Source organism: Patella vulgata, chromosome 4 (genome assembly GCF_932274485.2).
Source record: "Patella vulgata chromosome 4, xgPatVulg1.2, whole genome shotgun sequence".
Taxonomy (NCBI): domain Eukaryota; kingdom Metazoa; phylum Mollusca; class Gastropoda; family Patellidae; genus Patella; species Patella vulgata.
The window spans coordinates 57832610-57851383 of NC_065882.2; the positions used below are offsets into that span (position 1 = coordinate 57832610).

Here is an 18774-nt window from a genome sequence, read left to right on the forward strand (position 1 = left end):
CTATTTTAGTGGTCCAGTCTTCACTATTTGTGAAAGAATTACTTATTCCAATACAAACTGTAATGATATGAGTTGACAATTGTGCGTTTGAACCTATTTAAACTTGCGTAAGGAGTCTTAGACTATATCAATTGTAGCGTTAAACACAGTTTAACGATACGTTTAATTGTAGCTTCTCTATCTTGTGTGACATTTTTGGGGCATCGATTATTATTTTTAAAATTTTACGGTGGACAACCCCGGTACCCCAGCTTCGTCTGTGGGGACAGACCCCCCTTCCCTTAAAAAGTTCACCATCTTTCCGTAGCCAGCAGGCGAGTTACGGGCCAGGGGCCGGTTGTTTAAAACTAAGTTATTTTAACGATCCGTTGTCTTGCTAACCTAGCTGTCGTTTGTTAACGGTCCGTTAAATTTCTATTGCTGAAATGTCAATTTCATTATCCGTTAGCCAAAAGATTGATTATAGTTAATCCAAGAGTAGACTGTTTGTTCATTGGCTGAATTTTAAATTCAATGTACATGTATAACAACTTCATAGAAGTTAGTATTAAGGTAAATCAAGTATGTTTCTGTAAACTACACGTACGTCGGGAGTTTGTATTACTATTACACGTAAATATTTAAGAAGGAATTTTGCTTTACGGTACTTTATACACGTAAAACTTACGTGTTGCATGTGCAGAATGTTTGAGAAACCGAATAAGTTGTTGATTAAGTTTAGGTCTAAAAATACTCGTACGAATCTTTGAAAAAAGAGAGAGAGAGAGAGAAATGCGGTTTAAAGTCCACTCGACACAAACTAGGTCATTTCGTGACTAACACATGGTTCAATTTTTATTTCTATAATTCGCTTGCTCGTAGGGGTCTTTAGCAGTGGGAGGAAACCGGAGTACCCGGAGAAAACCCACGAGGTTGGACTGGCGACCCTACTCCTTATCACGTACAACCGGTGATTCGAAACCACGCTATGTTGACTCCACGACAGACCTTATACAGCACGCGCGCGTGCCAACCCTGCCATCGAACCCCTCTCTTTGAAAAAAAAGGTATATAGACTCAAATAGACTATCATCGCCTCGTTCCTCGGGTCTCTTGCTAGAACTGGGGCTGAAACGCATTATGGTACACGATTCGGGTACCAATGGCAAAATGTTTATTTTGTCTTAATATTGGATATCAGAAGCCCATCTTTTTCCGGTAAGATCACAGCATCAATGTCGATTTAAATTGACAAATAATGTGTGTTTTCAATGTTGAAGATTTTGGATGATATTGAGTTAGAGACTTAGCTACTTTAATCTAATCCAATCTATTCTTAGCAACGAGCACCTGTTTGGGGAGATAACTCTAACGTTTCCCAGGAGGCGCTGTGATTTGTTTATAAGACTAAATAACATGCATTTATTTTCTGATGTGATAAGATTTATTTTTTAGACTAGCTGACTTTTGTTCACAGAAACGTTATCCTGTTGGAATCAGCAAAATGTCCGCGTCGTCTATTTTAGAAAAAGATGACCAAGAAATCAAAGACGTGAAAGAAAACATAAAAATTTCTCGAGGTCCGAGACAAGAAATTGAACTTGAAGATGTTGAGCTTGCCAAAGTGGCCAATATGTCTGTTTATGATGAAAACGGAAACAAAATTAGATTTGGTGATATTTACAAGAAACAGAAAACGATCATAGTATTCACAAGGGTAACTAACTGAAATATTAATTTACAATGTGTGTGTGAAAGTTTGATTGATATCAAGATACAGATGAGATATTTCTCCTGTCCACGTGTGGTTCATAATTAGTGCACATACTTGGAATTGAGTGAATATTTAATAAGCCGCATCTTTTATAGGCAAACCTTCATTTTGAATTTCCAAACATCTACCACTTCCACTGTTCATAGAGACATTGTCAGGTGATGTTGACAAATGATGGCTGCACAACAAATGTTATATTGATTCCATTTTACGACATTTTGTTGTTTTACGTTCTGTTTTGACTCAAATTTCAAGACATTGCAAAAAATAAACAAGTACCAAATCAAGTGAATGGCCTACTACTCGCTTATAACCCTGTTCAGACGTGGAAGTTAAACTGGGTTAAAAACCCAGGCAATCGTTGAACCCATTTAACGTGACTGCAGGTCTAAACTGAATGCAAATGTGGGCCAAATAAACCAATTTAAAACGCGGCCCTAGCTCTCTAACTGTCTTCCAGAAAGGTTTTTGTTAAAAGCTGTTGATTCATGGACGCCTTAACAGGTTGGCTTAAAATCTATCGGCTCAAACTACCAGCAAATTGACGATTTGTGCCCATGTACGTGTGGTTTTAACTCTTAACCTTTAACCGACGAGATCAAAATACTTAAACTGGTTTGGTTTATAGTATTTCTGAATCCAACACTATCCAGCTTTAAAATCCCCTGCGATTTCGAACTAGTTTAGATATAAGCATCTTAATGGGTTTAGCTTCCTCGCCAACACCCCAGTTTATAATAGTTTTGTCAGGGGCGGTATGGTTTATATTCTGCGTGCCTGTTTATTCCATTCATGAACTGATAGTATCTGTTCGTTTGATGGGACTCAAGATAGATAAAAGATCTATAAATCAGTCCATTCTATCGATCACTCCCCAGTCGGATGTTTCCGTATTCCCTTGATAAGTTAACACCTTTAACGTTCCCTTAAGTCTCTACAACCATGTGTAAATGGTGGACGTGGGATTGTACAATTGCAATGTTCGCCCAAAAACAGATTTGGCTTCACTCAATAATTGCCAGTGGTGCACAAGAAACTGAGCACAACAGCAGAAATGGGAAATATCTGGATTTCAAATTTTACCTGGTATTTGTATTTCTTAAGTCAGTTCTCATATGGAACTTATTTTATAACAGTGTAGAATTGATTTATCCTGTTGTTTCACTTGCAATTTGTCATGGAGCTTTATAATCAATACAGTAGTTTATTATTTGTAGATTTGGGCTATTTCTTTTTCCTTTATTATTATTGTTAAGTCTGTTAAATGTACTGTATTTTAAGTTATGTATAACTGACATTTTACTTCAAGACTTGTCAGATCATTACTGCAGTTTATAAGGTGGGGTTGGATGGCCAAATGGCTAGCATGTGCGCTCTGTATTATAAGGTCTGTCATTGAGTCAACTGGCGTGGTTTCGATTCCCCGGTGGTACGTGACAAGAAGTAGGGTCGCCTGTCAAACTCATGGGTTTTCTCCAGGTCCTCCACTTTCCTCCCACTGCTAAAGACCCCTACGAATTATTGAAATAACATTGGACCATGTGTTAGTCCCGAAATGACCTAGTTTGTGTCGAGTGGACATTAAACCCCATTTCTCTATCTCTCTCCTGTAGTTTATACCTTAATAATATGTTATAACCTCATCTCTCTCTCTCTCTCTCTCTCTCCTGTAGTTTATACCTTAATAATATGTTATAATAATATTACATTCCAAAAATTAATAATGGTGTGTTTCACTTTATTGAATTTCCAAATTTTAATTGCAGCATTTTTTATGTTTCATGTGCAAGGAGTATGTTGAAGGTAGGACAATATTTGGCAATTGAATGTAGGCCTACATGTATTTAATTAAGTAACGAGTTATAATCATTTTGAGATATCATATTAAGGATCACAAATGAATGATTTTGTAATTATTGTTTAGTCTCTGAAGTTTGAACGTCATTTAAAAATTTCTTGCAAATTACAAAACTGTGACAGTTGAATCACTAAATGGAATATCTGTCCAAAATGGTTCAATTTTGTTTAGTATTTGCAAAGATACGATAAATGGAAAATGTACAGACACAATATAAATGAGACTATAGTCAAAAGGCTGATCCACCTGTAATCTTCGCTAAAATCTCTTGATGGGCCTCTTTTTAATCTGATTGAATCCACACTAAGAGATTTAAATCTACTGTGAGCTACAGTGACTCAGTGAGTAAGATGCTGGCTCACAAACCAGGAGGGCTGGTGTTCAATCCTGGTGTTGGCTGAGGATTTTTCAGCGTGGTTTCTCTATGTCAGTGGTGTAGGACAGGGGGCCTGGCATGCAATAGCATCTAATCATTTGGATGGGGCAAAAAAACAAGGTCTCATGTACGTGTTGACATGAATGTAAAAGCATCCTTGACAGTTGGAGTTCAATTGCTGTCCAGGCAAAATTTCCCACATAACACACTAATGTGTGTCTGTCTTCATTAGCCCAGTTGGTGAAGAAAAGTACTACTGTTTATGTTTTGATTTTGTTTTCTTTATTAAATATGAAATAATCAAATGGAGTACATTTAAGTATGGATTAGGTTGTGGAAAAATTGATAATTTGCAAAACAGATGCACAAAGTCTTTAATTTTTATGATGTAGAACAATTGACCCGTTAAGTACTACGTAGGTCGTTATATAACGTCCTAGACAACTGCCACTCACTGACGTGTGTGTAGGGTGTAATATAAGGCCTTGGAGGTATTTTCCCCAACCTATTCTTAGAACATAGTTCGTCACTTGGGAATTCCCCCACGATCGCAGCATGTGGAGGATGTTATATTAGGTCCTGGACAACTGCCACTCACTGTGTGCAGGGCGTAATATAACGCCTTGGAGGTATTTTCCCCAACCTATTCTTAGAACATAGTTCGTCACTTGGGAATTCCCCCACGATCGCAGCATGTGGAGGATGTTATATTAGGTCCTGGACAACTGCCACTCACTGTGTGCAGGGCGTAATATAACGCCTTGGAGGTATTTTCCCCAACCTATTCTTAGAACATAGTACATAGTTCTTCGTCAAATTAATTACACAATAGAGGGTAGTTAACGTTTTTAAAACATCATGCTTAACGGGTTAACATTCTGTTGAAATAATTATTGACATCTCTGAATATTTAATATATCCTTATGCAATTACACATGTAATAGAAATTATATTTATTGATCTTTTAGACCTTGCTTTGATACCACTGGAATACTTACAGGTAAGTATTTTAAATGTATTTCTGCACGAAAGTCAATTATTAATTTTATTTATAGTATGCTCTACTCGACATACCATTGTTCCCCATTATCTTTTTATATTGACATTTTTAATCAGCTGTAGAAAAAAATAATAATTTCAATAACCGAAACAAGTTTGAATAATCTGGTTACATTTTTAGGAAAAAAATATTTATACTCTAATCTGATTTTGTAGGCAGCAGATGTAAGACTTGTTGTGATTGGCCCAGCACCACATAAATTCATCAAAGTAAGTTGAACCTGTTTTCAGTGTTATTTGAAAATTATTGTTTTATTTTGTGATGCAGCTGAAATTTTCTCAAAGACATTAATTGAAATGAAATATAATGAAGTGAAGCTTAACGTCCTACTTTTCTTCACCATGCAGTGTACTATGATGAAAATCTTGCCTTGACATGCAGCGTTTCTGCCCACTGTTCTCCGTATTCCAATTGCCATTGGTTCTTTTAATTATGTGCACGCCAATGTGTATACATGGTACCTCATTTTTTTTATATCCCATCTGAACGACTAAACGACAGATTATGTTTCTTACCAGGCCATCTGTCCTGCACCACTGAGAAGTGAACCAGCATCTTACTCACTGAACCACTGTGACTCCCTCATCGATTGAAGTATATATAAATGTATATAAAGAACAAACTAAATAAATTTTGTAGTTAGACCATAGGTTTGTCTGACTCTTATTGTTTTCTCTTTACAATGTATTATCTACTTGCCATGTTTCCGTTATGAAGATTTTCGTTTGAAACAATAGATCTGACTTCCAGGTGGATTATAGCCTATATGTATGCCTATCGGTTATGTGCCTCATTATTGTGCACATTATCTTATAATAATTTCATTTATTCATGTATTTTATAGTCTTTCCGTGAGGCGACACGATATAACTACACTTTATATTGTGATCCTGACAGGGAAATATACAAAGCTTTTGGATTAAGTGAGAAATTAACCTCAGGTTCTTTAAAAGGTGGGTTTAGTTTTCTGATTCCACTAAATGAAAACGCCATATCAATCTTTTTAGTTTTTCAGATGTTTGAATCTTGTATAATTCCAAAGCAATGACAGTACACATTATCAGCTTTTTATCCATTGCACTGGATAGCAATTATTGGTGAAATATTTCATTTTCACTGGTCTACTTGGTTTGGTGGCAGACAAATCATAATAGCCGATTCGATGTTTAGTCTTCTAAGACAACAATGGAAGATATGTAATCAGAAAACCGTTTTACATTTATGAATGAAGAAACGAATATTGGATCTCTGCCAACTTTCATGTGTTTTCACTTCAATAATTTGCAATACACTGAATAACAAATAAGATTCTTCAAAGTTGAGTAGTCCTACTGAATATTCTATCTATCTACATGTGTATGATTTCAAAGATGAACTTTAAAAACTAGGTATAAATATCATCATGTAGTTTTGATCTTGATGAAATTATCTATATTCAAAGTATTATTAATTTTATTACAGGTAGTAAACATATAAAATCTGGGTTCATTATGGGTGTATTAACTAGTACATGGAGAGCTATGAAGGTACGGGAATATCAAGGCGATGTTAAACAGCAAGGAGGAGCATTTATTCTTGGTCCAGGTAAATTAACAATTTGATTGATTTTATACCGCCGCATATTATTGTGGCTGTGTATTGTTGTTACCCTTGTCCATTGGCACTTGCTTGTAATCACCTTATAGATTTTCAACAATTTCTATGGGCTAAATTTATCATCCAATTAACTTGAAATTATACACATTGTTTATGTTCTTAAGATGAAGAATCCTATTGATTATCACAAGATCTGTAAAGTGATCGTTATCTGAAATAATCTGAAAGAAAATGACTAATGAGCCTTGAATCGTAAACAACTGCAGAGCCAGGAATATTAAATTGGGATTAACCTTGTTATGATATGTGTGATTTACTCAATCTCATTAAGTTCTTCAGTATTTTCCTTTTTTTGTGTTCTTTTATATAACAATATATCATTAATTCTTTCAGGTGATAAGCTTCAATTTTCTCACATAGATCAGAGTTCGACAGATCATATAGCAATCAATGATCTATTACATGAAGCGGGTGTTCAACCAGTCAGTTTCCCTAATGATCCCCGAGTATTACAGATATAAACTCATTACAGTTCTTGTCATTTATATAATGAGTTGCAATTTGGTGCTTATGAAGGGGACATTTAATTTAGTAAGCATAATGAATGGAAATAATTGTATCACCATTGTAATGTGTACGTAACAGAGTGAACGAAGCAGTTAATTCAAAGGAAGGAAAGCTAGATTTTGCTTTAGTTCATTTTGAATTTGTTTCAAACTAAATCAAAATTTATTTCATAATTCATTTACTGTGTGGTTTTTTTATTCAACCACATATTGGCAATGATTCTTAATTCTTGTAAAAACTAAATACCAGTGGGACTGTTGGAAGGTGTGGTAGTTTTTGTCCAAGGCTATATCAGTGACAGGCAGTAGAACTGCCTGCCTAACATCACAGATTTTCTTTGGGTTCTCCATTATCTCCTGTCAACTTATGAACTGGTATCTACTGAAGATTCCAAAAAATAGTCTTTTTATGGTGAACATTTTTTGTCTGTGGCAGCCTCTGAACTTTGGAATGAATCTCCATAAACACAAAAATAAGTCTCAGTATATTAAAATAAACTAAAAGTGAATTATTTGTTAATGTTTTTAATTGACTATATATATGTTTTTTTCATAATATGTACAACCGTTTATATTTCCTTCACAATTATATAAATGAATTATAACACATACTTCTGGAAAACAGCTACTGATTTATTTAGGTATGTTTCGGAGAGTATTCTCTCAACATTTTCAAGCTAATACAATGTAACAAAATTTGAAGCAACATATGTAGACAAAACTACAACAACAAAGCTGAAACTATACACGGCAACTAACATGATCAGTAGCTGTTTTTCCAAAGTATGTGTTATAGTTTATTTATCTACCCAGTTACTAAATGCCACTTAAAGAACACAATTATACTGTACTTTTATATTTACATTATGTTTTCTGTTTAGTATATATTTTATTGATTCATTTTGTATATTTTGTTATTGCTCTGACACTATGGAATGCGCTTCCACTTAAAAGTGTACACAACATAAACATTTTCAAAAAGAAACTAAAAACTCATATTTTTTACCAAATCTTTCGTGATTCCCCAGTGAGATCTTTAAACCTTATTCTGATGTGACAGTAATTCTTTTTCAGGCCATTATGAATATTGTAACAGTGCACCAGAGCAGCTAATCTAGCTGAATCTTGGCGCTCTATAAATGTCCATTATTATTATTATCATTATTTATATATCATCGCAGCATAGTCTGAGTTTTGTCAAATTTTTCGTGGCAACCCAAAAATTCCAATTTTTATACAATAAAGACGTAGAAATTGGTTGACCTTTTATCCACTGGAATTTCAGATATCATACAGTAGATGTTTAACAAAAATTCCATAAGACATTTAACAATAATGGCTATGTTAGGTTTGTTTGTAATGCTTTGTTTGGTAAGACATAAATTGATTTATTCAAGGAAATACAACATTTTCAAGCTTATTTATATTTTTTGGAATGACCCATATTTTATATTCTTAAACGATATCTATAAAGCCCAAATTTAATATTGGCTTAAATATATTACAACTAGATGAAAAGATGCACAAGAAAACTGATTTTGAAGAAACAAATGAATTTCGTAAAATATGCCAGATAGACCACTTGACTCCAAACTAACTATAAATGTGCCACAAAGCAGCTGGATGTTGTCACTATATAACTTATAAGTTTAATAAATTGTATTATAAAGGTAAAAGATTATTTTGTGTTTTTTTTTTGTTATTATGAGGCTCATTTGATGGGGAAAGTACTCAATTAATATTTGCCTGTAAGTTATCATAAAGGATAGTCAAGATGAAAAGTGTTTCAAACTAATTCAATAATTGGTTTCCAACTCCAACTAATTGAAAAGCATTGACTATACTACCGAACTATGATAAACATTTATTTTGTAGGCACAAAATATGAGTTGTCAATGGGAAATAGAATTTTTAAGCAGTTTTTTCTGGGTAGCCATTGGTTTCATTGAGTAAGCGCTGGCTCATTAACCATGCTGTCCAGGGTTCGATCCGGGTTTAGGCTGAGAAATTTCCTCAGGATTAACCAGTCTGATTTCCCCCTTGTCAGTGGTGAAGGTTGAAATGAAAAATGATGCCTTGTGTACACATTACTATGCATGTTACACAACCCTTGGCAGATAGAATTCGGTAAAGATCATTAAGTGAATACATTGTCGCCCTTCATAGTGCAAGTCCGTCTTTATTAGCCCAATTGGCAGAGTAAAATTAGGGCATTAAACCCCCCTAGACCCTGCAATGATGCTGAGAACTTATAGCTAGGTATATAACAGAAAACAATTTTAATAGATTTGCCCTGCAAATCCCCAGCGGGTTGACTTGCGACCTCCAGACCTACCGTCATTTGCTTTGGCGCTTCCTACATAGGCTACTAAATCCCACTGGAGCGCTGCTTGCCAGATGATTTTTATTTAAAAGTACAATCAGATATTTGAGCAATTAAATTATTGGTTAAAGTTTGTATCGAATCTGACAGGAAGAGGCTTGACATCTCATCTACAGATATGGAGGGTCGAGCTATGGCACAAGTTTAAGCTCAAGCGTAAATTAAGTAGCCATGCACAAGTCTTTTAAGTTTAACTCAGTATACTATCATCCATACAGTCTTTGACATTGTAAATACGACTTATTGGTCAATTTAAATCAACATTGATGTTGTTATCTTACTGTGAAAAGATGGCTTCTGTTATCCAATATTTAAGACACAATAAAAATTTTAAACTTGACACACAAATCACATGCTAGAATGCTTTTGAGCGCCATTTGTAATGAAGTGACTGGATGAACGAGACCAAACATATCCCACAAGGGAAGACTACCGGAGTAGACTGGAATAACCAGTTGCCAAAGACTGCCATTCAGTTTTCACTCTTGGTATATTTTGCCAGACATAGGCCTAACTGATTAGAAATTACAGTAAAAACAGAAATGATTGAATGTAAATCATTTTATATACATTCATATTACATTATTATATGCGTTGTGGCCCTTAATTGTGACCATTTCTAGGTGCCAAAGAATAGCGATTTAGCTCCATTAAAGCTAGCTATCTCTTCTAGTTAATTAATAATGCAACTAATAGGCCTACTAATGTGTTGTAGAGTAACTACCCACAAGACTTACAACTGTATATGAGCCTACATAATGCCATATTCCTGAAGCAATGGCCCGAGGTATAATCAAACGAAACACTGTGAGGAGTATGACATAATGCAGATTTTTTGGATTTTTTTTTGGATTTTTTTATCATCGGCAGAGAGGATGGTCTATATCCACTCTGATAGACGGAAATTCACTTTTATTTAGGGATAGGACCTAAAATGGAAGTCACATAAACTATAAATGCCTCATTTTTTTTAATTCAAGTTCTTGCTCACTTTGGTTTCAAGACTGACAATTGTGTGTCTGTAGTCATTCTATTGGAACAAAAAACTACAGGTTATTTGGCTTTATGCTCATCCAAAATCAAAGTAGAAACGCCATTCACAACACAGTCAGTAGGCTAATGTCTTTCCAGTATACTGAATATTGCAAAAAAAAAAACCCAAACTATTATTAGTATTAAACATTATAAACATATAAACAATGGACCAGATGAAGTGATTAGTAGACGCCAGCATTGGCGTGTTCAAAATTTGTAACACTACTTTTACTTTATCTACTTTTGATTTCAAAATTGTTTGCGAGAGTAGCCCCCCCTTTAAAACATTCTTCAATAATGTTTTTATGACAGTATACTAACATCGTCGTATGGTGAGTGACTTTTTTTTTTATTACCATTGCTCAATATTATTTGCCTTTTCATTCAAGGTGTGCACGTTTTATTAACAGTTGAAATACTAACTCATAAGAATCGTTCTCGCTAGATTCCATTTTGATTTCTTGAAAATATGTTGATAGAGACCTAAATTTTATCGTATTTTGTAAGGATCTTGACACCGTGACTGTACTGTTACTGTACTCAAGTAGTACACATGAACAAAACACAAACAAATGAAATTGATCACTCTGAACGCATTAGGTCTATATCTGTGACAAAGTAATACGGTTGCAATACTTTTTATTCTGTTTGAATTAAATTTCAAACAAACTTCTCAAATTAAGAAATAACTAAACGAATAAGTTAGAAGTACATCATCATGATCATCATGTATACACTGTTATACATCTTGTGCAAAAATGAAACTGTAGGCCTACATAAGTACATGTATAGGGCCAATAAATATGAAAAAATAAACTATAAAGCCATGTATGTATATTGAAATTGGATAGGTATAAATCTCCAGAACAAGTCAGTTGAATGCTATAGGATAAAATGTGAACGTCAACTGTCGAAATAGGATCATCTATCCCAGATTATCTTTCACAATGATGTTAGATGTCCAAACATTGTAAGAGCTACAATCATGCAGAATGTGATGCAAATTTAAATAGAATACTTAAAAAAGAAGCTTTTACGTTGGCTTTTTTCTGACTTCAAATATAGATTAAGTCCATAGATAGTCACTAATCATCCAAAAATATATTCTACGAATATTAGTTTGGATGCATTGTCAACATTTGAGAATAATAGGTCATTGTCTAGATTATTCGGTCTTTTATTATCATAAACCAAGTCTAAGGGAGGTAACTATTCCTAAACAAAATGTTGGCGCCCATGAAATTAATTTAAAGGAGCTAAGTCGCTAATATTTGGGACCTAAAAATTGACACAAATGCGTCGCAACCAAGGGTGTGGATTTGTCATAACTTTTGGGGGGGACGGACGAACCCTGGAACCTGGAACATTTTATTACCAAACGAAATAAATAATTACGAACAGTTTACTGTTATTTCGATGAAGGCTGTAACTAGGGGTAATATGACAACAATATGGAAAAATTGACTACCTACATCAAAGCTGCATAAATATTAATTGTTCATGAAGTTAAATGAATCGTCCAAAGACGTTTGTTCTACGATCACGACTGTTCTCTTTGAATATCTTGGCGACATGAAGGGGGTCATTATGCACCGCACACGTCATCAAGTGGTTCAGTCGGTTTTCATACGGCGCAGAGTGCTGAAGGACCGCTCAGCTGAGCAGGAACTAGCAGGGTTCAGCAGTGTGAGATGGGAAGAGCTGCGACAGAAGGGAACATCTGCCTCACTTCAGGTTTGGCCGAAAACTGGCGCCTAAAGAATGGCAATTCTTCTTCCAAGTCCCAATTCAGTTCCAGATACGTAGAAACAAGTTCACCATCATGTGGATAATGGATAGAAACCTGAAAATCTGTCCTGGCGATCAAAATCATGGGGGGGGACAGAGACTTATTTGCCCCCCCCCCCCCCCCCCCCGAGAATCGGAAGGGGGGGACGCGTCCCCCCGCCGTCCCACACTAAATCCACGCCCATGGTCGCAATGTATACAATAATGTAATATAAATGTATATAAATTGATTTACATTCAGTCGTTTCTTGTTTACTGTAATTTCTAATCAGTTAGGTTCGGCAAACATATGCCAGTATTCTCAATCGTATTTCAATCTCTAGCTTCTGGTTATTCCAGTCTACGCCGATAGTATTTATTGGGCATGCTTTCCAGATAAGAATATAGCGTCACCGTTTGACATGACTTGAGGAATATGCCTAGCTTCGTTTTTCGAATCCCTTATTACAAATAACGCTGAAACGCATTATGGTAGCCTACACGATTCATGTACCAATTGCAAAATGTTTATTTTGTCTTAAATATTGGATATCAGAAGGCCATGTCGAAGATTTTGGATGATATTGAGTTAGTGACATAGCTACTTTAAGAATGCCATTTCAGAAAATCCATTTGACTGCATTGTCTGTTCACTATTCAACACTCTTAATTTTTTTTATTGTAAAATTTATCTCTTCATGTGCCATATCCATGTTTGTTTATATTAATGCAAGAATTATGGAATCTTACTTGACTTGGCCAAAGATACTGGATAATCAACCACATAAAAAAACAAACTCCCGGTTATGCATGGGCAATGGAACTTTTCGGCAAATATTGACAATGGTGCCAGATCCTCCTTACGTCGAAGACTAGGAGGTTCTGGGTGACCGAGAACAGTCCAAAGGCAAAGACTACTTAGACCAACCAACAGACCTATTGGACCTGTTAATAGAGCACTAGTACCAAGACAGAAGACCACTCCGACCAAGACAGAAGACCACTCCGACCAAGACAGTTCAAGAACATTTGGACAAAATTTCTTTCTTTCATATACTACAAAAACATCAGGATTATTGGTTAACCAGCTTTAAATATTTGGCACTTTGATCATTGCCGTTTTAATATTGTGGGACAAAAGATGAAGTTTCAGACTCGGTGCACAACAGTTGCGACTCAGGAGTCAGTTGAAAGGATAATTTTAATGATAAAACGGAAGCTGAACTTTGACATGCATTCCACGATAAGCTTGCAATAGAAGGCAGTACAAAGTCTTTTTGGAAGTAGATAAGAATTAATAACTACTCGGTTGTCGATGTATTGTTAATTGAATTTTTTGGATGTGCTTTATGCATGATGAGACACAGATAAGAAAATAACACTTTATTATTTCAAACAATGATCAGTTTTTAAAACAACACTTTTATTATTTCAAAAACATTGGTCTGAGTGGTCTTCTGTCTTGGTCCAAGTGGTGTATCAACTTGTCCAACTGGTCATGCATTCATTCACATGAAAAAGCCATAATCAACTCTCTAGATTACTGGATCGCGTAGATATTAAGTGGATTAAGCAATCTCCTCCATATCTGAATAAATGCAAGAAAGGTGAACAAAGTGGAAATTTTCCGGTATAAATGAATAATGTCATTCACAGAGTGCACGATAAAAGGACTGACAATTATTATCAAAGCAATGTTACTTGACAGCGGAGAATATAAAATATGGCCAAGCCTGAAAATAACATTTTTAGATGTACCTGACAAAATATCAGGCTCTAATGAAATAGTACCTGACATTTTCAGATTAGTGCTGGACATGTATTAATAATATCAATGACAATAAAAAAAAGGGGGGGGTGTGGATGGCTGAATAGTTAGCCCGTGCGCATTGTATCATAAGGTCTGTCATTGAGTCAACTGGCGGCCTGACAAAGCCTGAATTTGTGCCTGACATTGTCTGTCACATGTGCCGTATTTCCTTTCTTGAATATGACAATTCTCGGCTATTTTTTTGTCAAAGCTTTAAACATTTATAACTTTGCTATTTTCAATGTATTCATTTTTCATTATCCATTTTTTAACTTTTGTCGTTAATTAAGAACTGCCATCTGGCATTTTCTCTAATTTTTGGATTATGATTTTTTAAAAATGTGACAGTTTAATACCATCCAGTTTGGGATCACTATTATATAAGCGAGTGTAGTTGTTGAATGAAATTGAGGACAGAGATATAAACTTTAAAATACTTGCGTCAAAGTGACAAAAAAATGACCTTGGGCTTGACAATTTTGTAAAATGGAAGACATACAGACCTAAGTAGACATACTGATTAGTAGGGAAAAAAATGTTAGCATAAATAAAAAATACAGCAGATCAAAGATATTTATTACTTGCTTACCAATAATAAACTCTTGGGTTGTTGAAAATTAGTTTATAAAGACAGTGACAAGAAAATTGAAGCAAAATGATTAAATAATGATTCTCGTTAATATGTTGTTAATATAAAATATGTTCTATGAAAACAGTGAACCAAATAGATTTGTAAGCTTAACTGATAATGCTTTTTAACTCGATTTCCATGCACTTACAATGTAGCAGAGTCAAATCGTGACACTATAGTATTAGGCTCTTTTCTGAGCACATTTATGGCTTTTTTGATGGTTGACAGGCAAGGCATTCATAAAATTTAAAGTAAAGGGGCTCATTTGTTTTGTCATTATTTTTTCTGGTCTATAGGTTGAAGATTCAGAGGTTTTGGGGGAGTTTTCCCACAGATTATTTTATTCAACTTTCCGAAATGTCCGACCTTACTACAAGGTCATTAGGTGGTATTGTTTTATATAGTCATGGTACACATTTTGTCATATGATAGGTGGTAGGTCTAATGTTTTGTTTACAACGTTTGTTACCGGTAATATGCAAATTTATAGGGTGATGCATTGTTTGGAAGGTGAATATTTCAGATTTTCATCAATGTATTTGTCTAATTTTAGAGGTGGAATGTGTGTTAACAATTTTCCAAATCTTTTGAATCTAAACTCCACAAAAAACAAAACCTTATGATTCTCACTCCTTCAGCCAGTCTCATACTAACAGTAAAGCAATGGGTATTGAGTATTGTCAACACAATAACCATTAACCATATTCAGATAGCAATTTTATGGTTGATTGTTTTAACTGCTCTCAAATATTTGCTTGGTATAGTCAAAAAAAATACTTACATCTTCTGGTACTTATATTAAAGGACAATTTTGAAAGCTTAAACATACATTATGCAAGAGCTAAATCTGATTATTGCAAGTCTTTATTTAGGCTTCAGATGTCATAGAAATTATAAATTAGATCTTTATTTACACAACAAGCACAAAATCAACTCTGTAGACCCACGGATGGCTTGGATTCAGCTTGGATTTAAACAGGATTTTGTTGACTGATTTAATTTTAAATGGCGTCGTAAGCGGAGATTAACCGTTATGTTGACGTCATACACCCGGATCGAGTTTACGAAGCGAGGCCGCTGTTGAGTGATACCTTAACAAATGGCATCTAAACTATTTAAAGTGCAATAAACTAAACACAGATAATGACAAATTATACAATTCCTGGAGACCGTGTGATGACTAATACAGACGGACAGGTCTTCTGTCTTAATAATATCAATAAAATTATTTTTATTTCCCCAATAGGCACGACGCCACTGGTGTATACCTATAGATTTATCATAATTGTATTATAATATTATGTCCTATATTCAATTGATTTAATGCATGCCCAAAATACAAGTAAGAATGAAAATTTACCCTCTCACTCATTTTGTCCAATTGTTATAAAAATCCAAAAAGGTAAAACACAAATTTGTATATGATGACAGCAGACAAAAGATAGCAGAGATTATGTAGGTGGAGTTAACGCCTGTCAATCAAACGATCGACCATACTAAGAATCGGTGAAGATGGAATTCAATCCCATTTCTAGTCAAAAATTACACTGGTGATAACTATTTTCAAAATAAAGTAATTTGACTGAAATTTTCAATATATTCTTCTTTCATCATCTTTTTTTGAACTGTTATAGCAAGAATGGCTAACTCCTTATAAAAATCTCCCATAACGGTATTGAGTACTCTATAAAATGCACACATTTTTGGTCAGTTCTTTGAATATGTCCACAACAAGTTTTAAAATATAACAATTCGGATGTAAAAAGTAAATATTTACTTCTCAAAATCATTTTATACATTACAAAATGTAGTCTTCGACCATCAATAAATGAAATTCAACCATGTTTCAGTCACGATAGATGGTAGACCTGGATAATTGCGTCTTAGTGGGAATTCCTTTGGACATCATATAGATAGATGTCAGTGTTCCAGTGTGAAATTGTTGCTTAAGGCAGTCATGATTATTAGTGCAGATGATATGACCGGTGTGAACTGATCTAGATCGGGGAAACCTTGTTTGCTGTAAATATTTTTTTTTCTTTCTGCTTGTATCTCCATTATTACACAACAAACGGTCGGACTGTTATGTGTCCTCTGGGTCATTTTACACATGGAACAAGATGTAAAGTCTTAAAGATACATTCCCAGGTACAAACTGGGTGATTTGATGATATATTTGGACTAAAAACTTATTCAAACTAATTAATTTATCATAATTTTGCTTCAAATCCTTCTCAAAACATTGCAATTTTCGGGGAATACCCTGACTATAAAAAATCGATCAAAAGAGGTCATGTTTGTGTCATGTGACTTGCCTATCCCAGTACCTAGCAACGCAAGTGAAGGCGGAGGAGAATTCATTGCATACACAAGACGATGTTGTCTTTAATCGCTGACTATTTATTACAAATATCAAAGCCTAATTAAATTTTCGGATTATCCACTGCCCGCGTTTTTTTCTGTGATTTTTATCTTAAAAAGAGAGAGAGAGAGAAATGGGGTTTAACGTCCACTCGACACAAACTAAATCATTTCGGGACTAACACATGGTTCAATTTTATTTCAATAATTCACTTGCGCGTAGGGGTCTTTAGTAGTGGGAGGAAACCGGAGGACCCGGAGAAAACCCACGAGGTTGGACAGGATCTTAAAAAGTGTTGTACGTCTAATTCTTCATAATCTTTATCAAAATGTACATCAAGCGCTCAATCTCTGCGTGCACCCTTTGACGTCACACGTGCAGACACTCCTAATCGATTAGGGAAACCCTTACATTTTCGTCCTGTATACACTCCATGAGTGTTTTTCAGGGAATCCAGTATTTTTCTAGTAAGATTGGATATTTCTGCTTTCCATATATATACCAAAAATGTCATACTTTTATTGGAAATAACCACCCGATAAATACTTTTCTGGGAACGTAGCTTTAAGATTGGTGTTGAAGAGTTAGGTCTAGTGCGTATCTTCGACTATTCAACACCCTTAATGCTTAATCATTGAACATATGGTGGTAGTTAATAGGCTATAAAAGAAAGCCCAAGTAAAGGTTTATTGTTTTTATTTCTGACACCTGTCACAAATGGCGAGCATGGAAATAAGGAAGGCGCCTGTCACTGACAGTGTCATCTATAGATACAGATTTGTTGTTTTTCAGGTTTTTTCAGATACAGTTCCGAAAGAATTTATCAGGTGGTTATTTCCAATAAAAGTATGGCAAATTTATGGAAAGTATAGATCCCCAATCTTACTAGAAAAATACTGGATTACCCGAAAAACACCCATGGGGCAAGCCCTGGGCATAATTGTCTGGGTATCACTAACTGGCAGCCTTACTGTTGTCTGCCAGCTTATTGTGTGCTAGATTGACTGAGGTAGCGGTTGTTATTGAGGGGTGGCAACGTACAAAAGACTCTGCAATTACATGTAAACGGCAGAAAAAGTAGTTGACAGAAAATAATTAAGAATTTACTTAGGCCTCAATATGTATGATAAATGGACAGTAAGTAAGGAAAAATATATTTTGAAAAATGGACACTTCCTCAATGAATCAAACTGACTGACATGGCGTCTAACAACAATTTATTTATATAGCTTGAGGTGTCTCCCGACGAATACAAATTTTTGAGAGGGATTTGAAGCAAGTTTTTGATAATTAGTTTTAGTATGTTTTTAGTCCAAATGCATGTATATCATCAAATCACACAGTTTGTTCATAGGAAAGTATCTTTAATATTGATATTTTATGATAAATGTTTGGCAGAGATGCTCAAAATGTCAGTTACAACTAAAATCACTATTTCTATGTCGGGTCATACAAGGAAAAGAGCCTTCAAGGAACTGAACACATGTTTCTTTTGCAAGCTATATTAGCCTTTTGCCTTTGGGTCTACTTAAAGATGGCAAGATCATTGGTGCAAATTTCCTTTAATAATAATTAAC

At 34.9% G+C, this 18774-nt stretch overlaps 2 protein-coding genes across 2 annotated transcripts in view; both read left to right on the plus strand.

Annotated features, from left to right (window-relative positions):
- Positions 1-1354: 1354 nt before the first annotated feature.
- Positions 1355-8885, plus strand: LOC126817817 (peroxiredoxin-like 2C). The gene is made up of 7 exons (XM_050544983.2): positions 1355-1696; positions 3520-3556; positions 4956-4987; positions 5203-5256; positions 5892-6000; positions 6509-6631; positions 7037-8885. The coding sequence occupies exons 1-7, from the start codon at positions 1484-1486 to the stop codon at positions 7162-7164; spliced, it is 696 nt and encodes a 231-aa protein (XP_050400940.1). The 5' UTR covers positions 1355-1483; the 3' UTR covers positions 7165-8885.
- A 2014-nt stretch (positions 8886-10899) lies between these two features.
- LOC126817812 (inositol hexakisphosphate kinase 1) overlaps positions 10900-18774 on the plus strand; it is a 40472-nt gene continuing 32597 nt past the window's right edge. The window contains exon 1 of the mRNA XM_050544972.1: positions 10900-10959. The gene's annotated coding sequence lies outside the window, so the exon portion shown is untranslated. The remainder of the gene's footprint in view (positions 10960-18774) is intronic.